This window comes from Aplidium turbinatum, chromosome 17 (assembly GCF_918807975.1).
Source record: "Aplidium turbinatum chromosome 17, kaAplTurb1.1, whole genome shotgun sequence".
Lineage (NCBI taxonomy): Eukaryota > Metazoa > Chordata > Ascidiacea > Aplousobranchia > Polyclinidae > Aplidium > Aplidium turbinatum.
Genome location: NC_137488.1, coordinates 1,161,878 through 1,186,082, shown reverse-complemented (window position 1 = coordinate 1,186,082; position 24,205 = coordinate 1,161,878). Strand labels below are relative to the sequence as shown.

The 24,205-nt window shown below is 42.3% G+C and overlaps 1 protein-coding gene across 1 annotated transcript; it reads right to left on the bottom strand.

Annotated features, from left to right (window-relative positions):
- Window positions 1-762: 762 nt before the first annotated feature.
- Window positions 763-22,652, bottom strand: LOC145786828 (melatonin receptor type 1A-like). The gene is made up of 8 exons (XM_082598569.1): window positions 22,449-22,652; window positions 16,945-17,051; window positions 7,182-7,277; window positions 6,288-6,484; window positions 4,724-4,916; window positions 4,038-4,189; window positions 2,554-2,752; window positions 763-922 (listed from the first exon to the last, which is right to left on the bottom strand). Exons 1-8 carry the CDS (start codon window positions 22,650-22,652, stop codon window positions 763-765), a joined length of 1,308 nt encoding a protein of 435 aa, XP_082454695.1.
- Between the last annotated feature and the right edge of the window lie 1,553 nt (window positions 22,653-24,205).

Here is a 24,205-nt window from a genome sequence, read left to right as displayed (position 1 = left end):
TTCCCCTACTACAATAAAATAGTAAAATTGAGTTTTTTGCTTATAAATATATTTAAAGTAGTCCTAGAATAAAAAGTGTTCTTAGAGCAGGTATAAACATGCCACTTCTGCAGCTTTTGATGTAACGTTCTTTTTATCTCCAATGGTTTTCGAAATATGACAATTTTTATGAAAATGGGTAGCCTACTGGTAAGTGGTAATCATAGAAACGCCCAACGCGACCGTGTGACGCCATTATTTTCAATTTTTTTTTTCACGTTTGTGTTTGTGAAAGTCCACTACAAATGTTCAGAAAGTTAAGGAAAAATCCATGAACCTCGCCATTTTTGGCACAGCCTAGTGTGCATTCAATGAAATAGTGCGAAAGACTGCAGCTCTGGGCAGGCTTGAGAGGTCGTCGAGTCTGCACTGTCTCAAATAGTAAAATGAAACAGTAAATTAAGACGATATCTTGTTTTTGGTTAATCTTTAAAAAAGTAGACTCCCATGAATTAGCCCTAAACTTACCAAGAGACTCTATCTACATTGCAGTGGATCATTTTACATTGTTTTTACAACCATCAAACATATATAGGCTACGTAACACTTTTTGGGGAACTGGTATACTAGCGATCCTTGGATTTTCTTGTGCGGTCCCACTATGAGTCGCAAACCCCAGTTTGGAAAGTCCTGTGCTAACCAATTGTGCAAGCGTATATTGTTACATCACGCTTCATTAATTGTGAGTTCAGCTCCAACGTCTCTTTTATTGTTTGCAATTGTTCAGTGTGTGATCTCGCCTAAGTCGCTGTTGAGTGTCGTTTGTATCGTGACGTCATTGGGTTCTGCATTCAGTCGAATGGTCGATATGTCCTTGCTGTATCTGCTCCTCCTTTCTTGCGATCCGTGGCAGTCAATTTGGTTATGTCGTGTTAAAACGTTTCTGGAAAAGAATTCACAACAATGCTAACAAAGTAAAGAAAGCTTACAAGTGAAAAAACCTTTTACGATTTTGCGTTTAAATTGAAAGCAAAGCAGCATTATTGTAATCTTGCTGGTAACATCTTTCCAAGTGAGTTTCCGTTACGCTTTTTAATTTTTTTTCTTGTGACTTTTCTATTTAACGTTCACTTCATACAGCTGCTGTCAATATGGAATTAGATCAATTCGTACGTCCTCACAAAACACACAACTTTACCGCTTTGCCATTAACCGGGCAATAGCCAATAGATGAATTTTCTTGCTGAAAAGTGGTTTTTAAAAGCGACTAAGAGCGTATGGTCGTTTCGTTGTCTCCCTATCAATAACAAAACCTCAACATTGTATGTATTATTGTTTTATGTCACTTTTGTGTTTTGTTTTTTGATAAATAAACGATTGATTGATTGATTGAAAAAAAGAGCGTATGACAGCGCTGCAGCGGATCTATAAAAAATGTTGAGGGGGTTCAGAATTTCAACAACGCAATAATGTCGAGCGAAACCGCGAATCTCGAGATCATAATAAAAGTGCAAGATTAACAAGGACAGAAAATGTCAACAATTGTTTTGTTTTGGTCGCTATTTTGCATATTTTGTGGTCTGATATTTTGTCTTTTTGCTCAAGACTCACAGATTGCATTCAATTAGCTTGAATTCATCTAACTAAAAACTAGATTTTTGTAGAAGTTAGAGTGACAAGGTTTTTTGGCTTAAAATTGAAATTAAATTTTAAATCATTTTTTTTCATGGCCACAGAAGAATTCCAATAACTTTTTCATGACTGACTCTTCCCGATTTTTGTAAGCTATAGTCTCCCATAGTTTTCAAGGAAATTTCGAATATCCGTTAGCTAGCGGTGTCCCTACTTTAGGCCACCACATTATAGGCTAGCCTACACAAGCCACATTTAACGTCATAGCCTATTTTTATTACCATAAAACAAGAATAACTTGATTTTATTGTTGACTAGTTGGATAACCAATGCATTTCACTATTGGAGTATTGTTTCATCTAGAGACAGTGCATTACGGGACGCGCAACTCCGCTGTTCCGCCAACACTAGAAGGGTCAGTTGCCAATCTGACATAATTTGTAGGCTTTGCTGCTGGATTGCTTTCAACAAAAAACCTTAACTTGCTTCAAAATCAACTTCAATCCTCATATAAAACCCACATAATGTAGATTATTTTGTAAAGCAGAAAAAATGTGACTCTTCTAGTGTTACGGATGAGCAAAAAGCCGCAAAAGCGGATGTAGTTTTCATCCTCATAATCTACAATCCCTAATTGTCATCAAGACCAAGGACAGACTAAGAGTTGATTACTTAATCCATGTTTCGCAATTTTAGGAGTTAAACCTCGCATTGAAAAATGTGCACCCTTGAAACCTTCTGCCGAACATGCGCGATGCGGTTGGGTACAGGTCAATAAAATGTGAGTGAGCAAAAAAAGAATGCGAGAAAATTTAGCAAAACAAAAATATTTATTCTAGGCTACAACTTTTTTCTCCCTTTTGAGGCACAAGAGGGTGGCACGTGACCAAGTGGGCCCGCTACTGCCTCACCGGCCCCTTTGCATTTCTACTCACAACCCACCTTCGGAGAAGTTGCCTTGTCCGACGGTAGCATTTTCTCCCCGCGAGATATCGAATCAACCGCTTTAGTAAAGCCATGTAGCTTTTCCTGAACTTCATGTTGAGAAATCCATACAGAATTGATTTAGTTGAGCTATTGCTGAGGGCGAGCCAATTAGTGACTAATCGTGCATCTGCGTACATGTTAGTCTCATACGACGCTTGTAAATAATTTACAAAGATTCATTATGTGATGAAATTACTAATTAGCTGCTTTTATGTAATAGTTATTACGTAGCCTACTTTCTCTATTCAATGCATATTATTTTACCTTACATCAAATATAGCTACTATTCACTAAAAACCTCTACAGCCTGTTTCATCCTAAAAGGGGGATCATCAGAAGATACTTATTTAAATAGAATTTGAGACAGCCGTGAGTGAGCATCAACCGTCTTCGTACAGGCGTCGTACTTTTCCGCTAAACCATGTACCAATGGAGAATGGCCTCTTCCTCCTCCTGTAAAGATGGTGCCGAGGAACAGACCGCAGACCACATCATCAATGACTGCTCCATCTTCAAGACACCTAATGGAGTGGAAGGTCTGCGTGTTTTGGATGATGAAGCAAAAGACTGGCTGCTTTCAAGTAGCCTTCCAGCTTAGTCCGGGAACATTGTAAATATGAGAAGAAAAAAAGCTAGACCTTCGGCCCCAGAGGCTGACACGACGAAGAAGAAGATTACACCCCCTTATTTTTTTAATAATAAATTATTGGGAAGTACAATTTTTGATGATAAATAACGAATCCTTTTGTACTGTAAGTGCTCCCATAACTACCCAAAGATCCGGCCGGATTTGTCACATTCTGCAGACTTTTCCAGTTTTTTCCTACTTGTGGTAACTGTCTGAATAAATTTTTCTAAAAATTATGTCTTCTTCACTGTCTTCCCCAGGTGACACAATGGGTTTTAACATCATCAGACGCTGAAAAACAAAGACAATTAGTTTTCGAAGATTTTAGTCAGCTGGGCGCCTTTCAACTTTTATTTTCTCACTTTCTTTTCCAAGGTAACAATTTTTTTTATATCATGACAGTACTAGTCGGCAAAAAAATTAAAAAATTTCAGTCAGACACAGTAGCGATAATCAAAATTTGCAAAATATGACAAATCAAGCCAGCATTCCAGGTGGTCATAGTTCTCCCTTGGCAACACCTCAGTACAGAGTTTCATTTGTTTTCTAAGAAGTGAGTGGACATGAAACAGTGATGAGGTAAAACTGTTCTACACCGAACCCATGACTACATATAATGTTTACGTGGTTTTAATTAACAAATTATTTTTTTTATTTTCTGAGAGGAAGGCTGTTCACCGAAGCTAGGTTGCACCACCGACCACCAAGCGCTCATGGATGATGTGATATTGTAGTTAAGATGAGTATTGGACCAGAAGCAAATCAGCTCAACGATCTTAATCAATCTAATTGATGGATTGGCAAAGACCACCTGCCGAAGGATGATGTGACAGGTTTCCATAGACCATGACGGGCACCCAACATATCATGAAAACCAAAACCACTGTGACGAGCATAGCAAACGTTTTGGCTTCTTCCCGGTATCGCTTCTTCAGCTGCTCGTTTCCCATGGTTGATTGCAGTCTGTGGTAGAAGGATGAATCATTATTAAACAACAATGCTCAGCATGGCCTTCAGTTCAGTTCAGTTGTTTTTTATTTCTGACCATCATATCAAAACAATACACGTCAACATAGATGACAATTTCATTAATGACAATTGCACAATTTGCGTGACATTATCATGTCTTTAAGCCATCACGCTTCTATTCTCTACTTCTATGCCACACATAGCAAAGTGCTACTTTTACGTGATACATCGTCTGATCGACGCTAAAACAATGTGATAATGTCAACTTGTTTCTAGCAACGTTGTGACGTCACCACCATGACATAATGTAGGCAGGCCTACGATAAGCTTCATACCAATGAGCAATAGAACACCGAAAGTTTGTGTGATGTAGATTTTTAGTTCTATAATATCACAGTTCTGCTAGTTCAAATGAGATGTAAAGAAATGCAACATTCACCAGCAGCAGCACGATAGCTGCGGCGACCACGAAAGTTGTATATTGTGGAGTAGCAACATTTATGCCTATCACAACTTGTAGCTCCTTACTTTCTTCTGCTTTTGATGACAGCGATGAAGAGCCGAGAGTATGAGAATATTATCGAGAAGAGAGGAAGGATGATGACAAAGAACCCGTTGGCAAAAGCGTAGCCTCCTTGGCCGCTATCTCCAAGCATACAATCGTGGCTCGGTCTATCGTACGTTACTGGGGGGGTCGATTTCGGATATGACTTATGCAAACCTGAAATTTAATGTACAACAGACTTCATTGCCGCTGCATGGGCGATGCAACGAATTAAGTTGTGGCAAGTAGTCTGCCAAGGTAGATTGTGAGCTAGCTAAAAATGTCCTGGACCTGAAGCAATTCAAGGGTAATTATTGTGATCTGGACGACTTGGTCACCACTCCAAAATTTCCCTGCTACTTCAGACCGAATGTGTCCAGTATAATTAGCAGTGTCTTTTACTGTACTGATAGAACTATTGTCATGTACGCATGTGTGCATAGAGAAGCGTGCTGCTATGCAACTGATTGACATCTTCAAGCCTCAGTAGTATGTTGGGACCAATTGAGTCTCGCCAGCACAACATGGTGAACCAATTGAAACTTGAGTTCAGTTACTGAGGTTCTTGCATTTGAAATTGCCAACAGTGGGTGATATAATATTCGTGAGTTAAAATTTGATTGTCAACGGATGTCAACGCTACTGGCTTCGGAGCTGTAGCCGGAGCCGCTGGTGTAGGGCTGTAGGCTAAAGCCTAACAGATCCGGAGCTGGAAGCAGACCCCTGTCAGATACTCTGCGGCCCGCGTTGCTTTGGTGTCTTATGAAATAACAAAATAAAGATTTGAAAAATTTACTAAACAAAATTGTAATCCAATTTGTATTCAAAACTATTGAAATAAAAATACAGTTAGTTGTCTTTAGATGAAGTTAATTTGCGTAAAAGGATCCTCAACAAGTTCTTTAAAAAATAATTTGACCTCAAGTGTAAATGTGGCAACACTGCGAGACGCTTTCAATTCTACTTTTGCAATATTGCTAAGGCATACAACTTTCATACGTTGCTATAAGCTTCTTATCGGAACAACAATTTAAGAAAATACTAAAGATAAAATTAAAGTAGGATATTAATTGGCATTGAAGACATGTTCTGCAGGATGGGTAAAGCGTTTTTGGATGCTTTGCATTTATAATTTATAAAGTTTGGCTTGTGAAAAAGACAAAAAATATTTATCTTTTGTTTTGATAAGGGGCTTAAAATCCATTGATCAACGCTTACAGACTTTTAATGAGCAAATAATATTGAAAAAGCCTGTAGAAATGGGGGTCTTGGCCCTCAATTTGAAAGCCACTGGTAAGGTGTATTTTTTGTGTCGAGTACTATTCGACATGAAAACTCACCCAGCATGTTTTATTTAAACATACTTCCTATCTTGAAAACTTCATTTTACGTATGAAAAATTAATAAGTTGAGCCCAAATTTGGTTGAAGAAATCACCACTTTATGAAAATGATAAATATGTTCAAATCTGGCTCAACGAACAGAAAAGATTGCTACGAGTTACCAAACAATTGGATTGCTGCCAAATAATTATTACGACACCATCACCTTGGGTTGTATTGGCATTCACGTTGAAGCCCTTTGGTATCTTCCATCCGACCATGGTTCCAAAGTTGATTATCAAAACCCAGATCCATGTGGTGGCGATGATTTTGAGAATATTTTCTTTTTTGAAATATTGTTTGTAGCTGTTTGGGCGGCAAACGAGGCAATAAAAGCTGATGGCTGTGAATGACAAGCTGTACCTAGCAGAACAAAACATGCAATTTAGCGGCAAAATTAAGATATCAAAAAACCATTAGCATTTTCCTTGGTCAATGAAGTATGATCCGAAATATGATTGTCCACCCCGTTAGCTCAGTGGTTACGCGACGGACTCAAGATCAAGCGGCGCTTGTTCGACTCTCGGGTGCGCTTGAGCAACGCATTTTCAAGGACTGCTCTCCATTCAGCGGCACCTAATGGATAAAATAATTCCCCGACAACACTTCAACAACCTGAAACTTCACTCTGTCAATCTCGGTAACCGACCCTGCGTCAAGAGCCTCTACAAGTATGCGAACAAGTACCAGGAATAATCTATCAAGGCTTTGTCAGTCCGAGGATAAAGATTAAAAACCAACCAACCAATCAATGATAGCTTTTTAGGGCAACTTTTTATTTAATCAAAAACTATTTGACTCAAAATGTCGTTGTTCCTTTAGTTCTTTTATTAAAACTGCATCGAACCATGTGGATTACAAAAGTTAATCGAAACGAGGCATTCTACGATTCTAAACACAATGCCAAAATAAAGCTATTAAGAAAGTATCTCTGTTCAATGAACATTCGAAAAAAACATTTACTATTAAGTCCACTGAACAATTTGCTGTAAGTTTTGTATTTAATGATGAGCTGGTGCCAGCTTGCGTATGTAGGGTTGTCTCATACATAACTTCCCACCATGAAACATGCACCGCTATGGTCTTCAAGTAAGCTGATGCCTGGCAGTAGTAACTCTTCTCGTACTCCGAGCTGCTCATTGGTGAATATTTGTCCCTTCAAAATAAATCCTTTAAAACTTTTTAAGATACTTAACCTAAGCTCTTTTAAATAGCTGTACAAAGGACTTGCTAGAAAATTCAACAGTTTTTGAACAATTTTTGCTTTTTAAAAATAATACTTAGTAGTGCTCGCGAACAGCGTAGTAGGTCTATTGAAAGCTATATTGGTTTATAATAATCCGACAAGGCCCTACCAAGCGCTCTTGCCCTGGGTTTAATGAAATACTTGGAGTCCAGTGGGATTACGATACTTTTAGACCTAAAATGTTGCAGGCTTCTATTTAAGCCGACGTATAGCTGGATCATTCGTTTAGAGATCGCTTGCAAGCAAATGAAAATCGGGGTTTAAAATACGCCAAACGTGGACACTTGTTCAGTAAAACATGGACATTGAGCGATGGGCATTGAGGGATGGGCATTGAGCGATGGACATTGAGCAATGGACACTGAGCAATGGACATTGAGCGATGGACATTGAGCGATGGACATTGAGCAATGGACACTGAGCAATGGACATTGAGCGATGGACATTGAGCGATGGACATTGAGCGATGGACATTGAGCAATGGACACTGAGCAATGGACATTGAGCGATGGACATTGAGCGATGGACATTGAGCAATGGACATTGAGCGATGGACATTGAGCGATGGACATTGAGCGATGGACATTGAGCAATGGACATTGAGCGATGGACATTGAGCAATGGACATTGAGTGATGGACATTGAGCAATGGACATTGAGCGATGGACATTGAGCGATGGACATTGAGCAATGGACACTGAGCAATGGACATTGAGCGATGGACATTGAGCGATGGACATTGAGCAATGGACATTGAGCGATGGACATTGAGCGATGGACATTGAGCGATGGACATTGAGTGATGGACATTGAGCAATGGACATTGAGCGATGGACATTGAGCGATGGACATTGAGTGATGGGCATTGAGTGATGGACATTGAGTGATGGGCATTGAGTGATGGACATTGAGTGATGGACATTGAGCAATGGACATTGAGCGATGGACATTGAGTGATGGACATTGAGCAATGGACATTGAGCGATGGACATTGAGCGATGGACATTGAGCGATGGACATTGAGCAATGGACACTGAGCAATGGACATTGAGCGATGGACATTGAGCAATGGACATTGAGCAATGGACATTGAGCGATGGACATTGAGCGATGGACATTGAGCAATGGACATTGAGCGATGGACATTGAGCGATGGACATTGAGTGATGGACATTGAGCGATGGACATTGAGCGATGGACGTTGAGCAATGGACATTGAGCGATGTACATTGAGCGATGGACATTGAGTGATGGACATTGAGCAATGGACATTGAGCGATGGACATTGAGCGATGGACATTGAGCGATGGACATTGAGCGACGGACATCGAGTGATGATGCTGTAACTGATATGTAGCGCCAGATAGAAAGCGATCGGTTAAAAAGATCCACTGACTGCACAAATGCCTGCAGTTAGCATGCTTCCTTGATTACTTTTGCACTCCTCTTGTCACGTGTACTCCGCGAGGCAGTACTCCGTTCTATTCGTATCATTTCATTCTGGCAGGCTAGCGAACAACAGCTTCTTTTGTTCTAGTTCTAGTGTTGAGTTTAACAATCTTACGTTGTGTATTTTGTTGCAAAAATTGCGATTCGATCATTTTTCTTTTGTTAATACATTTAAGAAAAATAACCGTCTTTGTTCATGATCGAATCGCAATAGGATAAGGTTAATCTAAAGAAATTTGTGGAATGGTGGTGATAACATGCGCCTTTCCCAACTGTAATTTTGAAACAGCCGACGGGCCCGAAGCGGTTGCTTGTGTGGTGCTGCAAAGTCACACGTACAGTCATGCTGATACGACGCGCAACGTTCCAGCGCCCGTAAACCTTGGTCCGAAGCTTATTCGACCTACTGTAGACATTGGAGTTTCCCCGGAAGAATGGAACGTGTTCACCAGAAGATGGAAGGCTTTCAAAGAAGGGTGCAGAATTTCTGATGAAGCAGCTTCAGCCCAGTTATTCCAATGTACCGGCCAAGCCCTAGGGGACAGCCTTCTCCAAGCTGACGCTGAAACAGTTAGTAAACCTGTAGATGACCTTTTGCTTGCAATGCGACAACTGGCCGTTATACCTGTCGCCACAGGGGTGTTACGGACAGAGTTTATGGCTATGCACCAAATGCGCGATGAAAAATTTCGCGCTTTTGCAGCTCGTGCTCGAGGAAAAGCGGATATATGTGCATTCACTACTAAATGTTCTTGCGGCCTGAAAGTCAGTTATACAGATCACATGATCCGAGACACACTACTCAGTGGAATTTCCGACAATGAGATTCGTCGCGACATGATGGGAATGGACAAAGTATTGTCGATTCCCATTAACGATATCATTGCCCTTGCCGAGAATAAAGAAATGGCTCGCAATGCGGTACCATTTCATGACGTTTCGGTAGTGTCGACTTTCAAGCGCAAGAAAAGCCAAAGCCCTATTCCAAGAGACCGTGGACACATCCAGGCAGCACCCTCCTCTCCCAATTGGTCTAAACAAACTCACTGCCCTAAATGCAATAGATTATTCAATCGTTACAGAGAAGGCCCCAGAGGTTGGAACACTACGCCTTACTCCCTTTGTCTCGAATGCTTTCGGTCATCTCGTCATAGAAACAAATGGGGCGCTCCTCCTAAAGATGCATCAGTCGGAGCACTCTGTGCAGCACCTACTGTACCTCAAATAGGCACCTTTGCCTTAACACAAACTGACATCGTAGCCCGAGACCCAATGTGCTCAACAATTCGTGGTCCTCACCACACATTCCAAAAAGGGCATTGGACACCATCCCGCATGCGAGAACATCCCACAGTTCGGGTAGACATATCTATGGATGACTCATGTCATCATGGCAGTTACACTAGCGTGATAGCACAAGTAACAGCAATCGCAGATACTGGTGCCCAAATAAATGTATGGTCATTGAAGAACTTTGTGCAATCCGGCTTTGGACAAGAGACCCTTGTACCCGCACCAAACCTAATAGCTGCAAATTGCTCTACTATTTCCATCACAGGAGCATTTCGTGCGATCATTCGGGGTACAGCGCACGGCTGCAATGTTGAATGTCGGAGCATGATTTACATCAGTCAAGACGTTGACAAGTTATACTTATCTCATGACACACTATTGCATTTAGGTGCCCTATCCCCGAAGTTCCCAACTCTAGGGGAACATCAGATCAAGCAAGAAATGGCGCACAATCTTATCGAACCAGAAATCAACGTCGTCAGACTTGTTAACGGTGGCTGCACATTACCCAGCAAGCAACTGGAGTCGTGCACTTGCCCTCAACGTGGTGCAGTTCCAGCTCCCCCAACCAAGCTTCCGTTCCCGTGCACACCTGAAAACAATGACAAGATGGCAAACTGGCTACTCCAAAGGTACGCCGCATCCACTTTCAACACTTGCCCGCACCGCGCGCTACATTGTATGGCTGGTCCTCCCATAGAAATACATGTTGACCCAAACGCGAAACCAGTGGCCGTTTATACACCAGCGTCTATCCCCTTGCATTGGCAAGAAAAAGTACACGCTGATCTCCTCCGCGACGAGGCTCTGGGAATCCTTGAAAAAGTCCCCCACGGCGAACCCACCACATGGTGTCATCGTATGGTTATCACACGCAAAAATGATGGCTCACCACGCCGTACTGTCGACCTTTCCCCCTTAAACAAATTCTGCCAGAGAGAAACCTTCGCCTCTGAAGCTCCATTCCAGCTATCCCGTCGTGTCCCCAGAAACACTTGGAAATCGGTGACTGACGCATGGAACGGCTATCACAGTGTTCCACTGCGTCCTTCTGATCGGCACCTCACAACTTTCATCACTCCCTTTGGAAGATGGCGCTACACTAGGGCACCGCAAGGATTCCTATCCTCTGGGGATGGCTACAATCGCCGTTTCAATACCATATTAACTGATTTTGTGCGAAAAGAACGCTGTGTCGACGACACAGTGTTCTATGATAGCGAACTGGAAGAACATTGGTGGCGAACCATAAAATTCCTCACTTTAGTGGGACGGGCGGGCATTGTCCTTAACCCTGACAAGTTTCAATTTGCCCAACGCACCGTAGATTTTGCTGGATTCCGTATCTCAGAAGCAATGGTCGAGCCCCTCCCTAAATACTTGCTCGCCATCCAAGAATTTCCTGTCCCGAATAATATCACAGACATACGCAGCTGGTTCGGATTAATCAACCAAGTAGGAAACTATGCTCAACTGCGTGACCTAATGGCACCGTTCAAGCCGTTCCTTAGCCCAAAGCATAAGTTCGAATGGTCACAGGAGCTGGATTCCGCATTTGCCGCCTCCAAATCTGCAATTGTTGACGCTATTCGCCATGGAGTAGAAATCTTTGACCCCTGCCGTCGAACATGTTTGCGCCCTGACTGGTCTAATAAAGGCATCGGATATTTCCTTCTCGAAAACATTGCGTATGTGCTTCCACTATACCGGACTGCTGCTCATCAGGTTGGAAAGTGACTCTTGCAGGATCCCGATTCCTCTCATCGGCCGAACGACGTTATGCCCCCATAGAAGGCGAAGCCCTAGCAGTTGCGTGGGGCCTAGAACAGACAAAGTATTTTACGCAAGGCTGTGATAATTTGGTTATTGTAACGGATCATAAGCCATTGGTAAAAATATTCGGAGACCGTACGTTAGACGAAATCACTAACACTCGCCTGTTTCGTTTAAAACAGCGTACACTAATGTGGCGCTTTGATATCGCACACTTACCCGGCACAACCAACTGCGCAGCCGATGCTGCCTCACGTCATCCAGTATCATGCGATCTCATTGCTGTAGCGTCGTGTGCAGAAAATAATGTAGCAGAAATGGCGCTGGTTACTACCATACAGGCAGATGCCGCCCATACCTTTTGCTTGCAATGGTCTGAAATCGTTCGGGAAACAGCCGCCGATCCAAACCTTAGCAAGTTAATGGTAGCTATTGAAACGGGATTCACCTTTCCCAACACCGGCGACATTCGCCCATATCTCCCCTATCGTGATGGGTTCTTTGTTGAAGACGACGTTATTCTATATCATGATCGTATTGTTGTACCACCATCGCTTAGGCCTAGAGTACTCTCAACGTTGCATGCTGGTCATCAAGGTGTGTCTGCCATGGAACGCCGGGCACGTGCTATAGTATTTTGGCCCGGTATGACTAATGATATCCATGCTATTCGTGATTCGTGTACATCATGTAATCGTAATGCTCCATCTCAAGCAGCTCCTCCCCCGACGCCATGTGATCCCCCAGCTACACCATTTGAGAAAATTTTTGCAGATTATTTTGACTATGGGGGCCGTCACTTTTTGGTCATTGGGGACAGATTCTCGGGGTGGTCGGATGTATTTGCCACGCCATCAGGATCGAGTGCCGCAGGAGCAGCTGCTTTGACTCAACTCTTGCGCTCGTACTTTGCCACGTTTGGTGTTCCTGAGGAAATATCTACAGATGGGGGTCCCGAATTTACTGCTGCCGTTACTGAACTCTTTCTTAAAAATTGGGGTGTGCAGCACCGCATATCGTCATCTTACTTCCCTCAATCTAATGGTCGAGCTGAGGTGGCTGTCAAAACTGTCAAACGCTTGCTCATGACTAATGTGAGCCCAAACGGAGACCTGAACAACGATTCCTTCTTACGTGCATTGTTACAGTTGCGTAACACACCTGATCCTGACTGTGATATCTCTCCAGCAGAGATCGTGTTCGGTCACCCTCTGCGCGACGCATTCGGTTTTGTAAACCGCCTAGTCAAGTTCTCCAATCGTCACATTCGTCATACATGGCGGGATACATGGAAGGCAAAGGAAGACGCCCTTCGCCTGCGAGCTGGTCGAACCGATAAGGCGCTGTCTCAGCATATTCGTCCTTTACGTACTTTACAATGTGGAAACCGCGTATTTATCCAAAACCAAAACGGTAACTATCCTCGAAAATGGGACAAAGTGGGAATGGTTGTCGAAACGTTGCCGCATGACAAATATGTAGTGAAAGTTGACGGGTCGGGCAGAATCACAAAACGGAATCGACGTTTCTTGCGAGTAATTCCATATACTAAAGCATGTGCCGATCCCATCCCTCCTCAACCAAACATCAATGCTCACCCACAGAGCCTCCCATCATCTTCTTTTGCCCATCCCCCTGAAACGGACTACTGCCCTCCCCACCCTCCGCATCTCGAGATAGGCCCTAGCCCAGAAATTGGAGAATCACCGATGTTGCCTCTCGATGCAGATCACAGTCCGCCTGCACTCTCCTGCCCCACACCAGCCTCAAGCCCGAAGCTTTGTGAGCCACAGCACTCACCTGAACATCCAAAGCAGCCGCTACCTTTCGATTCAGTGGAACCAACCGAACCCACAAGTGGAGTCCCTCATATTGAAAAATCGCCTGTTTTGCGCCGTTCTGCGCGGTCCCGACGGCCGGCATTGGATTTAGACGCATCCTCTGGTCAATGGGTAATCAAGGGTTCGAGCTCGTAAGTCTACAGTTTCGCCTTACGAGCTGGGGGGGATGCACAAATGCCTGCAGTTAGCATGCTTCCTTGATTACTTTTGCACTCCTCTTGTCACGTGTACTCCGCGAGGCAGTACTCCGTTCTATTCGTATCATTTCATTCTGGCAGGCTAGCGAACAACAGCTTCTTTTGTTCTAGTTCTAGTGTTGAGTTTAACAATCTTACGTTGTGTATTTTGTTGCAGAAATTGCGATTCGATCATTTTTCTTTTGTTAATACATTTAAGAAAAATAACCGTCTTTGTTCACTGACCACAGTTCATGTGTCTGCTGCTCTATGACGAGTGGAAACACCACCAGATCAAACAATATCTGAAGATTTCACTCCAGAAGAGTTCACTACCGCCCTTCGCCTAGTGAAACCACACAAGTCTCCAGGACTAGATAAGATCTGCCCTGAGCTTGTGCTCCATGCTGGACCTGCCCTCAAGTCCTGGCTACGTAGATTTCTTTTTTCCTGCTTATGCACCACCTCACAATCCCTAATATCTAAACAAGAGCTTTAGTAGTTGCAATACCTCACAAGCCCCGAGAGGACCCACAGAGCTATCGTCCGATATCTCGCTTCAGTGTTTTTTTCAAAATCCTTGGAAAGGCTGATTCATGCTCGCGTTAATCCAATCAATGACCCACTCCTCCCAAAGAAAAAAAGATGGATTTTTGCGCAAAAATCCAGCGTACATTAGGTCACACTCCTGACCGAAGACATCGAGGATTGCTATGAGGCAGAAAAGAAGTCCGGCGCTGTCTTTTTTAATCTTACAAGCTGCTTACGATACCGTATGGCACCGCGGCCTTACTTACAAGCTGCTTCGCCTGCTTCCTGACCGACATATGGTCCATATGATCATGGAACTTGTCAAGAATCGAAGCTTCACACTCACCACCGGCAACTCACAGCGAAGCAGACTGAGACGCCTGAGAAACGGCGTCTCACAGGGATCGGCCCTGGCCCTATTTCTCTTTAACATCTACACCTACGACCTGCCAACCACGGTCTCAGCAAAATACGCATACTCGGACGACCTGCCAATTCTCCCTTCGACAAAATCGTGGGAAAACGTATCAAACACCGTGAGCTCAAATATAAAACCCTCTCAGTTTATCTCCAGAAATGGCGATTGAAACTCAGCGAAAACACAATTGTGGCAGCAGCTTTCCATCTACATATCCGGAAAGCTGACTGTGAGCTGCATGTCTTGAACAGCAGAAAATCACTGTTCTTCTTCCCCAAATCAAAATACCTTGAGATGACATTACTCAGATCGTTCACATACCGCCACCATTTGTTGTTACTGCACAAGAAAATTTTATCGCGCGTTGCGCTGCTCAAGCTCTTGGCAGGCTCTAGCTAGGGAGCAAGGGCTGACACTTTGCGTATAGCAACCTTAGCCCTTGTCTACTCTTTATCAGAGTAGCCTATACTGTGCAAATGTTTGGTGCTGCAGTGCTCACTGCCATAACATCGACACTGCCATAAACAGCGCTCTGCGCAGAGTGACCGGATGCCTGTGTCCCACACTATTGGCTATAATCTTTCCATTCTTGCTGGCATCCAACCTGCTAAGCTTTGTTGCAAAAAGCTTCTCTGTTTCTTGATCGACGGGCATTGGAACCCTAACCCATTTTCTTCATTCCAAGGTCTCTGTTCTCCCAAGAGACCACCCACATCGACAAATCAAGACACCTATTTGTGCCAGCCGCTCAACTTTTGATCAACGAAGCTGATAGACAAGATATTTCTGCGGCTAATTGGGCTAACCATGAATGGAACTCTGAATGGACTTCAAACACTCCCAGATTTAATTCGTTCATCCCCGATTGCCGACACACGTTTCATCGGCCTGACACTACAAAGACATGCGTGGGTGCGCTTCAACCGTCTTCGTACGGGCGTCGAGTTTTTCCGCTTAACCATGCACCAATGGGGAATTGCCTCTTCCTCTGCTTGTAGATGTGGTGTTGAAGAACAGACCACATCATCAACAATTGCACCATTTTCAAGCCACATATTGGAGCGGAAGGTCTGCGTGTATTTAATGATGAAACAAGACTGGCTGCTCTCTAGTAGCATTCCAGCTTAGTCCGGGAACATTGGAAATCTGAGGTAGTAGAAGAATAGACCCTTGGCACCAAGGGTTCACAAGACTATGACGACTGACTACAGTTTTTGATGGAAACTGTAGTCTAACAGGATCAGATTTTCAACTTTAATCAGGATAGTTCGCATACCTCCCCTTGCAAGTGACTCCTGTGACGATAGTATTTGTTGACCTTGTTTAGTTTCCGCACAAAGATTGCTCTTTTTTGGTTTTGCACCAGCTTATATCCAAAGAATACGCGCTAGCTTTTGCAGTATCTTGGTCAGTTCACGAGCTCCGGGGCCGAATGTTCATCCTGGACCCCGTTGCCAACGCTACCGCCAACAAGTTTCTTACATGTTTGAGAGTACACTGCGATCATCGATGAAACACATCGGATGATTGAAGGCACCAAAGGAACATATTATCGAGTCAGATGCTTCCATTATTTTAGCATGCTTACACTTACATGTTAGCTTTTCCGGCTACAACATTCAACTCAACAAACTTTCAAGGCACACTGTGGCCCTCCCACCGCACACACTTTGGGAAGCCCTATAGTCTAGACATATTGGCCAATATATTTCGAAACAGAAGCTACATAATCTACTGCAGATCCAATCAGTACCTTGACAGTCCTGGGTGTGCGATCATCTCTAGTCGTGATCCAACCCTGAACCTTGTATTTCAATGGACGAACTGAATTATTTAAATCGTGGGGTTTACATTCTCTACAATGTGCGACACGTTAAGAGGCAAATGCTGAACCTTAATGAAAAAATCACAAAAATTAAAGTAGGTTGCGTGTGAGCCGAATCCCATTGGAACATAACAAACGTTTGAAGGATGTTCTGTAGGTGGTCTCCGTGTACGCAACCTTTTTCAGGCTCATTATGAAGCCTTTTATTAATTATTTCTTTATCATTGATTTGTCTTAGAAAACATTGCTAGACAGCAACAGGAAGACTTACCTTAATATATTACCAAGAATAACTGGCATGCTTATTCCTGTTACGATAGTGTCGGCGATGGCAAGGTTAACGTAGAAATAATTGCCAGGTTTGTTCATGCTCGAAATCTGGCGATAACAAAATGCGTGGTAAACATTTCAAATTTATGCAATAGATTGAGTTTCGCTTTTAGCAGCATGATCGTTATTTACTTCACAAATGTAGATACAATGACCATTTTAGACTGATGCTGCGAGTTCACTGTGATAGTAGCCTTGTGGTTTGCACAAGCTTACTTCGTCACAACAGATGACTAAGGAACTGTGTTGCGAAACCAGGGATATCTGTCCGAAAGCTAGTGACAAACCGCTACTACCACAGCGAACCCGCAGCATTAGGCCAGGTCGTATGTATCTACATTTGTGATTTAAAATTTAATGCAAACAATAATGAAGTACAGTGGAACCCCGCTATACCGACAACCCATGGAACTGCATTCAAGCAGTCGTGCTAGCGAGATGGTTTCGCTGGTGGATTTTGTTTTTTGAATTCATCTTTTTAAAACTCTGTTTAAAAACATGGAAGAAAACCTAAAAAAATAAGCAACTCAACCGATAATGGTAGTTTTTCTCTTACAGGTGATCTCTAAAGATGGATCTTTACTGCGTCAAAATTACCCCAATTATAATGTTTTAACGCTCTAACTTTCCGACAAACTTCTCTATCTGGCAACAGTGGAGGCATTATGCTTATTGCTGTGACGTATAGGCACTGAAAAATTGGATTTCAGGACCAACATTGATATTATCGGCATGTTCTCATTTTGTAACGCCTTCCTTAGCCTACGAAATTCAAAATAGTTTGTCAAGCTCTAGGCAAGTTTACATAGCCGTGTTGAATAGGCTATACTGCATTCGTTCTCCAAATGATCAAAGTCAACAGAAGCACTTGCTCCGCAGTAGCTTAGTCTGTTGAAGATATTGTTTGGAGTAAGTGACGAAAACAACTTGGACCCACGGCCGTGTTAAGCGCCCTCGTGCCCCCCCCCCCCGGCCGGGGACTCACGGCTGTTTAGGGGCCCACTAATTTTAGTCTGTTTAATATGTTTTGACTGTTTAAAAACGCTGCGATAAAAACTCGATAATCAATAGCTTAAATTATGCAAGGCTGTATTTGTTGCTTCTCACCAGGGCCTCTGAGAGAAATTTTCACTAGGGGTACGAAGAGTCATTCCGGGCCCCCCTCTCACTCCGGGCCCCCTTTGTCTTGGGCAAAAAGTGTGATGTTTGCTTAGGCGTATTGCAAACCACACAACATTTTACTGCAGAAAAACTATTATTTTGTGTTGTGCAATGTACATATCATGTGATCTGTCCCTCGCCAATTTGTGTATCCTGCATTGAATTCGTGTGTCAATTGTTGATGGTGCTGTTGAGAGGTGTCGCTTGCCATTAATTTTCCTCAAAAAAATATTTATGTAGAATTTGTTTGTTTACACTTCAAATGTCATATAAACAACACCTACGCAAAAAAATTAAAAAAGGATGTCTGTCCTAAAATTAAGCATAACTTAGATATCGAATACTACGTTAAGGTATCAACAGTGGCACATTTTTTAAAGTTAACTGGGGGGTAGTCGGCTAATTTTTATGGGACACATATGTCACATCGGTCCTCAAAGGGTTGTGAAGTTTTTAAATTCATTTTTTTATTTCTCTTAGAATTAGATGTAGCTTATAATTATTTCTGAAGAGGACACTATGTGGTGTCGAAAAAGTTGGATTTAGTAGTTTTTTCATGTTTTTTTTGTGTGTTTAATGTTAAATCCGTTAACGTTACTGAGTGTTATATGTATCTGGTACAAGCCAAGCTCTCTACCAAGGCTCAAACATAACATCTTGTTAAAACATCATCAAATTAATCATCTGACCAATCCTAACCTTTCTTCATTAACTTTTACATTCACCACATGCCCAGCACTAGCAGAGGTGTACGAGAGAAGTCACTTTTTTTGACCGGCTCCGGTCCTGCTCCGAAAGTATTCTCCGGCTCTAACTCCGAAATTCATTTTGAAGTGAAATACGCGTGAAACTATACCTTTGTCAAATAGTTTTTAAAAAACACACAAAAAAACAAAAAAACCCGGGTTAACCCTAACCCTAACCCTTGCCCAGGTTTTTCTCAAACCTGCTTTTGAGACAATATGCCCCCACCCCCCCCGGACAGGAGAATAACTAACTTTTATGATTTAATTTAGGGTGCTTTTAACAGAACAATTTTGCACGTAAAGCATTAAATTACCACTTTGGGCCCCTAATTTGCTCGCAAAGCACTCGATTACCTTTCTGGGCCCTTTTGCTAGAATACGGGCCCCCCAGGACTAAAAAATAACAACTTTTATGCTTGAAATCAGTCGTTTAGGATGGTTTTAACCAAACATTTTTGCACGTTAACTATAAAACCACAATTTTGGGCTCCCCAACAACACAGGCCTGGGCCCTCAAGGGTACGCCGTACCCTCCGTACCCCCCTCTCATAAGCCTTGCTTCTCACACACCCGGCTGGGGGCCCACGCATAATTAGTTTGTGCTGCATTTTTCGGCTGATAATGTTACATGTAGACCAAGCATTTAGGCTAACGTGTAATTTTTTTTTCATTTTTGCAAAATTTTGTCGCTCGCTTAACCACATTTTGTTCACCTAACCAGGGATCTTGGGCTTACAGTTGAAGTGGATTAAAGAAATAAGAAATTTTTATGTCCCGCAGAAAAACTAACAAAATAATGTAACATTTTGAAATAGCCTACACACTGCTCACTCAAACACTTAGTCAGGGGCGCCGGAACGATTTTTGACTGGGGGGGCAAGATTACGAAAAAAGGGCACTTTTGTTTACTAAAAGGCCAATTTTTTTTTCAAGTTTTAAGATAAGATATAAGTTAGCAACAATGCTAATCTATCAGCTCACTGTGCATTGAGTAATGATTGTCTACAAGTGTCCAGTATACAAAAAAAGGCATCATGCTATGTTATAATGATGTAACCTACTGTCAAGCCAGCAGCCTGTGGCCATGGCCGCTAAGTAGTGCTTGAATGACCGCCTGTGCTACCTCCTCAATCGGCCAAGTTTGGCCGCCGGTCTCTTCTAGCCAATTATTTAATTTCGCAACAGAATGATTGTGGATTAACTGTCGAAAATATGTAGCATCAAAGAGTAATGCAGAATTAGGTCAACGCGTCATAATCACCGCTGTTGCATTGTGCAGGAATATTTGTTATTGATGGAATATTCTCATCTGCCATCACCAGCGCTGTAAGCCTTGTTTGTAATTCCCGACGTTTATTTTAACAAAGTCTTAATCCGAAGTGCTAATTTACATCGGCTGGCAATATTGTCGTTTTTATGTCGATTCGATGTTGTCGGACATTGAATCGTTGTTAAAAAGGAGAACTAGGTTAGTTGACATCCGAGGGGAAAACATTTTTTGATCATATTTTGCAAAAATTAAGCTTCTTTTAGTAATGTCCTTCACATCATTAAAATACTCATTTTATTACCTTGCCGTCATCGTCAACACATGTCGAACGTTGTTTTTCGTTGCTAAAAAGAGTTCTAAGGGATTGGCGAACTTCTTTAAAATCAGCCACATTGGAGACACTCGTGCGAGTGTCGTTAGATGGTCCCGCAGTACTGGATTACAATCCCGATAAAGCAGTTATTGCGTGGTGCAACGATTCTGTTGTAGGACGTCGCCCAGGCCTAGACTTCAACAACGCTAAGTGATCATTTTAGCATTGTTGCAAGTTTAATTCTATTTACTTGTGCTATCGTTATTTTTATTTTGTATTTTGGCCTCCAACCACGCAGATTTGGCCGTCGAGAAGGAGCTCTCGGTAGGCCACGATGGCTACCGAAAAAAAAAACGAGTTTTAAGGCCTGTAGGTACTGTGTTGCAAAATTTTGTGCCGTAAATATTATTTTGAGGCAAAAATGAAAGATTATAATTAGGCTGAAAGCGAATAGCAGAAATTGTTATATTGCAAAATGTGCAGTAGCTTACATGACTTTAAAAGGGCACCATTGCGCTCCCTGCCCCTCCATCTGCAGAAAAATTGAGGGCAGGGGGGCATCCGCCACCCCCCTGCTCCACGCTTCCGGCGCCCCTGTACTTAGTTAACTAACAATTAAATTGATAAATTTCAGTGTTAATGGTGACTAAACAACCCTAAACTAAACTTCTACCGCAATCAAATATTAATTTAATGAATTTGGTTACATAGCTTTTAAAGCGGCCTATTCTGGTTACATTCAAAGTGTGCTTCTTGATAAAAAAAAAACACATTATTGCGGCAAAAATGTGACCAAACAAGATTATACGGTAATTGTCTAAATTTTCAGGTGGGCAAGCCTCCCACAACCCTTTTCCACCTTGCTATTTTCAGACATTAAGTTTTGCATTGTCCATTTAGGCCTAACTTATATTTCTTCCTCAACTTTTTTCCAGATCCGCTGCTGCATTGTCGGCATATTGAAGCCTACTATTTTTTTCTAAAAAACTCGGAATTGTTTGTTCTTTTCTAAAATGATGATTGTAAATTTTTTCTTTGCTTTGCAAGTGTTTGCGACCATAACCTAATGTTTTCTTGCCCTATTTCTAAGAGTTGTCACTCACCATAGGGGCCCACTAGTAGATTTCGAGGAAAGATTTCACGAAGCGGCAGCAGTGTAGCCTAAGTCTTGGCCGGATAAAGAAGTTGATATTAGTAGGAATTGTTTTGCAATAAAACTTAGCGAATGGCGCAGATGGGATTTTCCAAAGGCTCCCATTGCTAGGCTACCTCATCAGCATATCAAGAGTAGCCTAGCACATTGCACATGAGTGATCTTGGATAGGTAGTCGAATATATTTTGGCAATGTCGAGAAGTCTCAAGGGAGAACAAAAGTTATATTAGGAAGTAGGTTGGGGTTATTACAAAGTTTTCATCTAAATTTTAGAATTGAAAAATATGCTCTAGGCTACTATTAGCCTACTACCGCACTATACATTCTTTTCAGGTTATCAAAATTCAACAAAAGTAGAATTTATATGCAAAGACAAATAGGCCAAATTTCGACATTCATGAAGCTCAAGATGGCGTTGATGTATGAGCTCTGCTTATCGCCACTCGTTTACAACATGAGCGCTGTAGAAAACATCTTAAGCTCTGTGTGAGACTGATATCAAACACTACTGACTTTCCAGCACAGGTTGGTGGATAGAATAACTCATAAACAACAAGACTTCAACAATCGGAAACTCCACTTTCAAACACGGTGACCGGGCCTGTGTCAGTGGTTTAAAACCTCTACAAGTAGGTACGCTAAACTGCCAGAAATAAGCTTTCAAAAAATATTCTATAGAACGATAAAAGGAACAATAAAGATCCTCACAGTTTTACCCAATTTTTTTAGACCCAAGAATTTTAAGCTAAAAATTCAAAAAATAACAAAAAACTGGACACCACAACAAATATTTCTACTCACCAGTGTCACTGCGGCCATCGTGAAGAGGTTTCCTACAGTTCCCACTGCTATCAGGACGGAAATCATGCAAACCTTGAACGCAAACGACGCTGTGGTGGTTTGCTGGAACAGATTGACCCCAATAATATCGTGAATAGGATCGGTGTGATCGCTGGCATGGATGACTCCAAGGGGGGTGGGCGACACATATTGTCCACTCGACATAGCTCTATGGTGACGTGTCACAAACCGCGTCGTAGTATAGTGTCACAATCGAATGCTGACAAATTGAACGTCAGTCCTTTCGAAGTGTGAACAGCCCTTTAACTTTAGTCACCACCTACTCCTATGGTACTTTTGTAGGTTCAGTTTTGCTCAGCTACTGGCTGTAAACCGATTGAAATATTTTGAAAGCTCACAGCAGTCGGAATCTGTTTCAAACAAACTTTTCGATATTTTCAGGAGTCATCTTACCCTGGTTCAACCAGGTAATTCAAAATTGAAAACCAATCAACTATAACATTAAATCATGCGTCGTTTGCATGCGACTGGAAATGGACTTCAGCCGCTCCCGAACGTCACGATCAGCAAGCTGATGAATATTTCAAGCAAAGCCTCGTCACGTGACTCACACATAATGACTGCCAGGATTCTAACCGCCTTTCAAAGTTAATGCGACATTATTAAATAAATATAATAACCTCCAAAGTATTTTCACCTACGGGTGGGTTGAAAATGAACTATATAAGCACTAACATTCAAACAGTAGCCTACTTAAGGTGTTGGCAAAACCCACAGAAGTGGTTTATCACGGGCTAATCTACTTTATAGCGTCAGTTTGTCCATAACGTCGCATTTCGTTTTGGTCTTTACAGAATTTCTATGATCCTAACTCTATGGCGTGTTTATTGCTTACGGCTATGTTTTATTGGCAGGATGGAGGACAAGTTACTCCTCGTGCTCCATCCTGTGAGTAACATTAGCTTTCAACCAGATGATAAACGAAATTTGTCAACCAAGAGCCTCCACAGCTGCAAAGGGCAATGGACAAGTTCAAACGCCCCACCATTCTGCAGCTTAACACTGAAGGCTACGTAACAAGACCAAAGTTGAGAAGCAACTTTCCCATACCAACCGGGCACTCATCATCTTCCTCCAAGAGACCCACTGCACCTCTGTAGATAGGCTAGCTCAGTGGTTCTCAACCTTTTTAGTCTTACGTCACCCTTCAGCAGAGAAAAATATTTTGTGGCACCCAGTGGTAGGCCAACGATCTTTTACTTCGAATGCAGCAGGTTGTTCAACTGTTTCATACCAAAGACTATTAAAAATGGTAGGCTAACCCATTCATAGCTTCTTCGGGCTTCTTCACTTGACTTTCCGCTTTAATGCAATCTGGAGAAAAATAGGCAAGCTTGCTTGTGCGTGCACATTGGAAAAGGGCAATTGCAAGTAGTCCCCGCTTGTTAAGCCCACTTCGGGGCCGAACGATTTGGGCTTATGATGCGGAAAACAAATTTCTGCCACTCTATACGCATATTATTGACTATGGTCAACTGTACTACCGGTATAGTTGAAAGTTGCCAAATTTGTTAACAACTGTACACAACGATCGGTTCTTTCCTGTTACACGCCATCCATTTTGGGGACCACCAAAAATTGCGTTTTTTGCGAGTTGTGTTAGCAACGAACATGGTTTTGTACAAACCAACGATCAACATTAAGAACTGAGTTCGCAGAGTAGCAAAACGTGAAATTGTGGAATGCAAGACACAAAA

Bases quoted from the DNA above. Each gene is read 5' to 3' on its own strand.
- LOC145786828 (XM_082598569.1), bottom strand. From the start codon at position 22,652: ATGTCGAGTGGACAATATGTGTCGCCCACCCCCCTTGGAGTCATCCAT. The intron at 4,917-6,287 runs GTGATGGTGTCG...ATTAAATTTCAG, and splicing joins GAATGCCAATACAACCCAAG to GTTTGCATAAGTCATATCCG. The intron at 4,190-4,723 runs GTAAGGAGCTAC...CTTCTACCACAG, and splicing joins GTCATCAAAAGCAGAAGAAA to ACTGCAATCAACCATGGGAA.